Raw genomic sequence first — 7,311 nt, 5'->3', positions numbered from 1 at the left:
CCTCGGAGGCTTTCAAAGTCCATCTCACCCATGTCCTGCGACCGGAGCTGCGAGTGCAGCTCGACTTCCACCTTGGCAAGAAGGCCCGTCACCATCGCTTCACGGGCCACAGGAGACGCCAAGTGGCCGTCGACAGGATGTGCAAGGCCCTCCTGAGGCACGCCCCGAAACGGACCGATGTGGTGATCGCCTTTGGCAATGCGTCATGGCGTCAAGGCAAGGGCTATGCATCCAGCCCTCGGAGGCAGCGGTTTGCTCGGTACTTTGAGCAATTCGAGCACCACCGACGCCGTCCCAATCACCATCACGGAAGCGTCAAGGTGGCCTCGACGAACGAGTTCAACACCTCGCAGGTGTGCTCCAACTGCCTGGAGCCAGTTCGGTTGGAAGGACTCGATGCGCCCAGTGTTGCGAATTCCCACTTTGTCAGGAGCTGCAAGAATCCCAGCTGCCGGACAGTGTGGAATCGCGATGTCAATGCGGCGCGCAACATGATCATAGTGTGCAGGTCGATTGTGGAGATCGGAGAGCGACCGGCGGTCTTCACTCGGAGGCTGCCAAAGTGATCGGTTTTATTTCTTGTGGCTTTGCTTGACGCAAGCACAGCACATACTACCTGTTCATGGAAACGGCTATATTGTCCCGTTTTTTTCTGAATAAAGTGTATAGTCAATCGGGACGCACTTGACTGACCGTCTGGCCCAACGCTGCCGATCTGTTCTCTCACGGTTGTGATGGACTCGACCGATGAGATCGACCGCAGAGGTATCGGAGTCTTGGACTGTCTCTGCGGGCCGGACGCCCAAGGAAGCGATGGACACACTTGGTGGTTCTCAGCCGAGTGCATGATACGGAACAGCTACGCCGCGAACTTGTCCGAAGTGCAATGCTTCGCCGTCTCGATTCAACGCACCGTCCTTTCAGGGCCGGTTTCGGTGCTATTTGCCATTCATCCAGTGCCCACAAGTCATGCACGATCGGCTCCAGATCGGCCCACAGGCCGATGAAGGCATATCTCACGGTAAGCTTCTCGTGTTTCTAGTATATCCAACAGTTTACCGAATGCACTCCTCCAAGCCCACTTTGATTGACAACCAAGACTGGAGACAATCTCACGACGGAGACAATGCAGCACGCAAGTCCTCGGGCTTCAGGTCTGCGATTGTTGCAGCAGATGGCTGTGATGCAAGCAGAGCTCGCAACGATGTGACCTGCCTGGTCGAGTGGTATTGCAAATCTGCCAGGCACAGCGATTGCCACGGACAAGCTGGGCTCGACGGCTGCTTCCGGTCTAGTGAAGGCGTTGTCAAGCAGTCAAACTCGTCAGACAGTATGCGTTGCCCCACTAGAGCGTCGTGAAGTGCATCGTCTGGCCAACAGATCGCCAGCCGTCCGGGGCAACGTAGAGAACAGACTGCTTGCAGGCACCGATATCTCTGGGAAGGTCCGCGACAGGAATCGAAAAGCGCTCGCAAACGTCGAGTGCTGAGCTTCGCCGGATGAGTATGCCAATGTCGGCAGCGACTGTGACGGGATTGGTGTGGATGCGGCGAGCGTTAACGGAGCGATTCCGAGCACACGATCGTTGATCATGGCATTTGCTCGGACCATCATGGTTCGGGCGGTCCTGTTGCTCTGGATATGGCTGCGCCGATTGACTTACTAGCACATGGAAGGTCTGATGAACTGAGGCCAAGAAACGCACTGGGATAAGTCAAGTGCAACACACACACCGCAACATCAACGGCATCGATCCGGCATCGGCGAGCACACTCGCATACCTATCGCCGATATAGACGACTGTGGTCCCAAGGCCCTTTGCAGCAATGAGCTCCTTCAGCTTGCGTGCCTTGTCGACGCCGTTGTGGATGTCTCCGACGATGGTCCCAGTCGAGATCTGCGATGCTGGGCCTTCGAGGGGCGAGGTGAACTCCAGGTCATTTGATAGGATCCGGTCCGATGCAACGCTGATGCCGCACTGGGACAATGTGGCCTGGATCAGGTCCTTGCTCCAGTTCAGGGAGAGCACATAGATGGACTCGGGAAAGTGCCGATCGAACGCCTGCACGAACGATGAGAACCCCGGCTGCACGAACGAATGTCTGCCGTCGCCATCGCTGTCGCCGTCGGCACCGGACCGGTCCCTGGTGGACGCTGCGAGACACTCGACCTTGGACCGAATGAGCGAGCGATTGATACCCGCCAGCACCCGGGAGGCAGATACCCGCAGGATCGACCGCTGGTCGACCTCCCGGGTTGCGCCGATGTAGTCGTCGAGGGTGACATGGGTTCCGAAATGCTGCTGCTGCTGCTGTCGAGCCTTGCAGCCAGCGAGATCGGCAAGATAAGCATCGACGACGGCATGCCAGCCGCTCAGATCCGGATGGTTCGAGACCGCCTCGGGAGGAATGGCCAGCGAGTCGGCGCGGGCCCATCTGGCCAGCAGGGCAAGGGTGTCCCGAGAGGTTACTGTTTCGTCATAGTCCAGGACCAGGACGAGCGGCTTGCTGGGCTTGCGGGCCATTCGGGCAGTGTGCAGACAGGTTGCGTTGGGAGATGATGGGCAGCACAAGGCGAAACCCGAGCAGCGCTGGCGGGAGAAACGAGCCAAAGCGAGCATGGAGTGTCCGGCGAAGCGATTGCAGAGCGACAGGGCCACTGGGCGATCAACGGCGGCGACCCAGAGCAGCGCCAGGACCGGCCCCAACCAACGGAGCTGCCTCCTCTCGACGGCGATGCTCCCGATTCGATACGTGGGCCATTGAGGGCGGGTCTGGTCGGGCTGATGGTGTGAGCATTTGGGCCTGTCGCTCTGTTCTGGGGGGAGTTCACGTGGATGCGAGCATCGGGCGATTCTTGAGCAGCGATCGGCGGCCGGGCGGATCGATCGCTGCTCACGACCGATCTGGGATGAAATGTCGGACTACGGCAACTTCACAGGCGGCGGCCTGAAGCTCAAAGGATCCAGCGGTATCAAAAAGTAGCCCATCTCGCCTCGCTCCGCACCTGTGTGTCCTGCTGCTGAGCCGAGATGGCCCAGACAACGAATCCCAGATGCTGCAATATCCTTGGATGCTGCAATATCCTTGGATGCTGCAGATGCCATGGATGCTGCAGATGCCATGGATGCTCGGTGTCAATCTCCTTATGCCGGACTCTGCCCGTGCTGATCGATTCCTGCATACTTGGCTCGCAGGAAGAAGAAGGACAAGAAAGAATCTAAGAAGCGGCTCGAGCATGTCTTGAAAGAGGACGTCCATAGCGATCGCGACAGCACCCAGGACGACTCGGCTCCATCGAGCGTCCTGCAGACCCTGCCTCCCAGCCGGAAAACCAAGGCCGAGCTCAAGTTCGAAGAGGCACAGATGAAGCGGGTGAGAAGGAATGCCGACCAGGCAGAGTGTGGCAAAGAGACTGGATTGCAGGCGGCAAGATGGATCGCAGGATCGATCCATCGACTCTGGGCCAGGGCCGTGGAGCAGTGCGCTCATCCTGAAACATTCTCCTGACCTGGTTGCGACCTGTGCCTCGGCCCCCAGCAATCCGAAAAGATCGAAAAGATCGTCAGCAAATCACACAAGGAACGAGTCTCGGTAAGCACAAGCAGGCACGCGCAGGACAAGTGCGGGCAGACGGATGGATGGATGCTGACTGCTCCGAATCTGTTGTTGCGCATCCCAAGGAATTCAACAACTATCTCAGCTCCCTGTCCGAGCACCACGACATTCCCAAGGTCGGACCTGGCTAAGGCCGGCCTGCGTCGGTGGCAGACAATGCCACGGCATCACAGCCAGCAACGATACAGAGACCGACAGATCAAGACGCACAGCGGTGCCGGGATCGGCAACGATCGGAAGGCCATCCATGACATCGCGACCAATAAAATACAGACATGGTGCTCGAGTGATGCTGTTCAGCGAGAAAGCTGAGCGCTGCGATGCGCAGATAGCCATCCATCCGGACCCGGCCAACGGTCAGCGGGCCGGTTCTCGCTGGCGAACCGTGGCAGTTGAAACGGATCTCCGCGCTGGGGACAACTGGCTGCACAGGAGACTGGTGTATGAGCGACGCAGCAATGTTGCGGGTCCCATATTTATTTCCGCGTCCGCAACTCGACTATACACAAGATTCCGATTGTAGTATACTGCTTTGCTTAAGCGGTGGCCTTCTTGGGCTTGGCGGAGGTGCCTGTGACGAAAGGCAGTGCGGCTTAGAGTCGACACTCTCAACCCAGACCAGTCGCAGCAGACTCACAGCACTGATCGCGCCTGGAACTGCGAGGGATGTCGCAGGCCGCTGCGATACTTACCCTCACGGAAGCCGTTCTTGAAGCGGCGGGGGAGGTCCTTCAGGTGAGCCATGCGGCCGGTGCCGGTGGTCTTTCTTCTCTTGCCCTTGACGCTCCACTCGACTGCAGTAACGCAAAAGAGACATCAGCATCCCGCACCGCCGCGAGTCGTCCAAGCCGAGCCACGCAGGACAAGACCTCGGCGAGATGCTTGGCAATCGACACGCCAACTTACAGCTTCTGATCTTAGCAGAGGGGTAGCCACACTGAGCGCAGGTCTTCTTCTGGTTGTGGAAGGCGCGACGACCACATCTGCGGCACAGAGTGTGGGTCTTGGTGTGGCGTTTACCGAAACTTTGAGTACCCTTGGTCTATATGTCCAGCAACCGCAGAGAGGTCATAGATCAATACGGGATCTTCCTGTTTGTCGGCACATGCCACAGTCGCATATCGACGCTCGGGGGCTACACAGGGCACTGTCGCGCATGATCGACGAGCCGCTGCGGCCATTCGGCGACCGGTTGGAGGATGGATACAGCCTCGGCGGGAAAGTGCGTGGCGGTCGTCGACGTCGGTACTGCAGGCGGACTGATAAAGCGGTCTCCACAGCGAGCGAGCACTGGTCGAGGGAACTTGATGAATATGCCCCGGTGCCGCGATCCGAAGCCGGCGGCCGGCCACGGCATCGTGAACAGAGAGCACCAACGGTCGGAAAGAGTCTTGGGCCAGCCAGCAGGGCATCCGCATCGAGATTCCGGCAAGATCCAGGGGCGATGGTTCGGGCGTGGTAGTTCGAGTTGGAGGTTGGAGGCTGGGGTACTGGAATTCGAATGCCTCGGGGTGTCCAATCCGTCCATTCCATCGGTCGATCGATCGATCCGTCCATCCATCCATCCATCCATCCATCCATCCATCCGAGGGTTCGTTCGTGTATCCATCCATCCATCCATCCATCCGTGCCGTCGTCGAGTCTGCCCTTCGCCCGTGGCCGCAAAGCCCGTATTTACCATTGTTGTAGACGGCGAAAATTACCAGAACCGAGAGGACGGCCAAGACTGGTGCTATGGAGAGGAGGGAAATCGAAACATTGCAGACACGCCGCTTGCCAATACCGCTGTGTGTCGAGGTGCCGATCACGTGTGGATTATGTAATGCACACACACACACGGCCGTGGCGGTGCGGTGGCGGCGCACGCGGGCACAGAACCTTCTGACACAGCTCTGGCTGGCTTTGGCTGGCTTTGGGTCCTCCAGGGCGCACTCTTGTTCACCGCCGCTCTTCCTCGATCCTCGTCCGCCTGTCTGCTCCGTCCTTTTCCAGAGGCTCGTCGGCACCCCTGCTCTCGCTCGGCTCACTCCCCCCACACAAACCCTACCAACAGCTCACAATGGCCCCTGTCGGAGGCAGCTCTATCGGCGACGACATTCTGCAGCGGCTCCAGCCGTCTCAGGAGCAGTGGACAACCATCTACTTCATCATCGGATACGCCGTCGGGATCCTGTTCCTCTGGAACATCCCTTATCTCAACTACATCCTGTATCCGTTCAAGGTGAGCATCCCCGGTCTCGTACTGTCGAGAGGCAGACTGCTGCAAATCGACCTGGACAGTCTGGCACAGTTGGACTTGCAGACCACCGTGCTGCCCAAGGGCTGCCGCCGCTCATGAGTCCTCTCGCCGAGCCCTTGCCTGGCTGGTCGCTACGCTCCTGTGATGATGTCCATCGATCACATTGCTGACAGCGCTACTTTGTTTTGATCTTTGCCAGATCATCACCGTGGCCCTTCACGAGTTTGGACATGCTTCAGCCGGCTGGTGCACCGGCGCCAAAATCGAGTACATCAACGTCAACCCCGACGAAGGCGGCGTGACTGGAATGCGAGGCGGGAATCCTTACATCACCTTGCCAGCAGGTGAGCCCACTGACTGTGCTTCTGAGCGGCCGTCCAACGTTGCATATGCGTGCTATGTTGCTGACCACGGTGGCTGCATGTCGCAACCAGGCTACATCGGCTCCTGTGTTTGGGGCTCCCTCATGATCTTTGCCGGCTTCAACCTTCTGGCATCCAAGATCGGCACGGGCCTGCTGGGAGTGGCGCTGCTGCTCGTTCTCGTTTATGCCCGGAACATGATGACCCGCGGCATCACCGTGGTCTTCATCGGCTTCCTGGCATTCTTGTGGTGGTTTGACAATGCCGTGGCTCTCCGCTACGTCATCCTGTTCATGGGGTGAGTGTGTGCTTGCAGAGTCGTGGCCGCGAGCCATTTCTGGAGGAAAGAGATCTCGGCTCAGGGCGGGGCCCCTGGATGGCGCCGATGTTGGGTGCGACTGTGGCTCTAACGTATGCATTATCCACCTCGCCGCATTATCCAGAGTCATGAGCGCACTGTACTCGCTCTGGGATATTGTCGAGGACCTGATCACCCGCAAGGTCAACGAATCGGACGCCTCAAAGTTCTCGCAGCTGTGCTGTGGAGGCTGCCTGGGACCCCGCTTCTGGGGTCTGATTTGGTTCGTCATCTCGATCATCTTTGTGGCCATTGCGGTCATCGGAGGTATCCTGGCATTCAAGAACGACCAGACCATCCAAATCGGCGGATAGGTGCGCAACAGCTTCCCGAGCGACGGCACCAGCATCAGCATCAGCAGCAACAGCAGCGACAGCAGCAATAACAACGGCACCCAGCCAGACCCAGGCTCCGACCAGTCTATTTGGCTGCCGCCGCTCCAATCCCACAGCGTGATCCGGGCGGCACCAACTCCAACCCACACCGGTTCTCATTCGTGCTGGCGACGCTCCTGTAATTTTTGTTTCCTTTCCTCAACATGGCTTTGTCATATCAGTACCTATATGATCTCCAATGCATGCCAGTCAGGCTGTGCCATCGGCGACTTCTTCCCGGGCATCTTTTGCTCGGACCGCGCGCATGTCAGCGAAGGGGGTGCTGCGGTGTATTGGTACATTCGCTTCCGAGGACACATTCTAGCAACGATGCTCTCCTTTCTCCTCAACACCGGCGATG

At 58.4% G+C, this 7,311-nt stretch overlaps 4 protein-coding genes across 4 annotated transcripts; 2 read left to right on the top strand and 2 right to left on the bottom strand.

Moving 5' to 3' along the window:
• Positions 1-1,345: 1,345 nt before the first annotated feature.
• BJ171DRAFT_582377 (uncharacterized protein) lies at positions 1,346-2,524 on the bottom strand (the record flags this gene model as incomplete). The annotated part of the gene is made up of 3 exons (XM_053114176.1): positions 1,346-1,524; positions 1,664-1,704; positions 1,782-2,524. The coding sequence occupies 3 exons, from the start codon at positions 2,522-2,524 to the stop codon at positions 1,346-1,348; spliced, it is 963 nt and encodes a 320-aa protein (XP_052966080.1).
• Positions 2,525-2,781: 257 nt separating this feature from the next.
• BJ171DRAFT_507313 (putative C31G5.21 protein) lies at positions 2,782-4,064 on the top strand. The gene is made up of 4 exons (XM_053111206.1): positions 2,782-2,980; positions 3,197-3,374; positions 3,540-3,593; positions 3,683-4,064. Exons 1-4 carry the CDS (start codon positions 2,916-2,918, stop codon positions 3,746-3,748), a joined length of 363 nt encoding a protein of 120 aa, XP_052966079.1. The 5' UTR covers positions 2,782-2,915; the 3' UTR covers positions 3,749-4,064.
• BJ171DRAFT_507311 (60S ribosomal protein L37) lies at positions 4,055-5,362 on the bottom strand. Its single transcript, XM_053111205.1, has 4 exons — positions 5,296-5,362; positions 4,524-4,659; positions 4,310-4,411; positions 4,055-4,188 (listed from the first exon to the last, which is right to left on the bottom strand). Exons 1-4 carry the CDS (start codon positions 5,296-5,298, stop codon positions 4,154-4,156), a joined length of 276 nt encoding a protein of 91 aa, XP_052966078.1. The 5' UTR covers positions 5,299-5,362; the 3' UTR covers positions 4,055-4,153.
• Positions 5,363-5,568: 206 nt separating this feature from the next.
• Positions 5,569-7,013, top strand: BJ171DRAFT_127161 (peptidase M50B-like-domain-containing protein). The gene is made up of 4 exons (XM_053105601.1): positions 5,569-5,838; positions 6,056-6,200; positions 6,291-6,516; positions 6,662-7,013. The coding sequence occupies exons 1-4, from the start codon at positions 5,677-5,679 to the stop codon at positions 6,888-6,890; spliced, it is 762 nt and encodes a 253-aa protein (XP_052966077.1). The 5' UTR covers positions 5,569-5,676; the 3' UTR covers positions 6,891-7,013.
• The last annotated feature ends 298 nt before the right edge of the window (positions 7,014-7,311 follow it).

The sequence above is a fragment of the Polychytrium aggregatum genome, assembly GCF_025602895.1.
Source record: "Polychytrium aggregatum strain JEL109 chromosome Unknown BJ171scaffold_21, whole genome shotgun sequence".
Taxonomy (NCBI): Eukaryota; Fungi; Chytridiomycota; class Chytridiomycetes; order Polychytriales; genus Polychytrium; species Polychytrium aggregatum.
The sequence above is the reverse complement of the archived record's forward strand: the minus strand, read 5'-3'. Positions and strand labels throughout refer to the sequence as shown.

What these genes read in the sequence shown, in the direction of transcription:
- BJ171DRAFT_507313 (XM_053111206.1), top strand. Translation starts at nt 2,916, where the DNA reads ATGTCGGACTACGGCAACTTCACAGGCGGCGGCCTGAAGCTCAAAGGA. An exon ending in GGATCCAGCGGTATCAAAAA is followed by an intron (nt 2,981 to 3,196) that starts GTAGCCCATCTC and finishes CTTGGCTCGCAG; the next exon opens with GAAGAAGAAGGACAAGAAAG. An exon ending in AAGAGGCACAGATGAAGCGG is followed by an intron (nt 3,375 to 3,539) that starts GTGAGAAGGAAT and finishes CTCGGCCCCCAG; the next exon opens with CAATCCGAAAAGATCGAAAA.
- BJ171DRAFT_507311 (XM_053111205.1), bottom strand. An exon ending in CTCTGCTAAGATCAGAAGCT is followed by an intron (nt 4,412 to 4,523) that starts GTAAGTTGGCGT and finishes GCGTTACTGCAG; the next exon opens with TCGAGTGGAGCGTCAAGGGC. An exon ending in CAAGAACGGCTTCCGTGAGG is followed by an intron (nt 4,189 to 4,309) that starts GTAAGTATCGCA and finishes CTTTCGTCACAG; the next exon opens with GCACCTCCGCCAAGCCCAAG.
- BJ171DRAFT_127161 (XM_053105601.1), top strand. Translation starts at nt 5,677, where the DNA reads ATGGCCCCTGTCGGAGGCAGCTCTATCGGCGACGACATTCTGCAGCGG. An exon ending in ACATCCTGTATCCGTTCAAG is followed by an intron (nt 5,839 to 6,055) that starts GTGAGCATCCCC and finishes GATCTTTGCCAG; the next exon opens with ATCATCACCGTGGCCCTTCA. An exon ending in TACGTCATCCTGTTCATGGG is followed by an intron (nt 6,517 to 6,661) that starts GTGAGTGTGTGC and finishes CGCATTATCCAG; the next exon opens with AGTCATGAGCGCACTGTACT.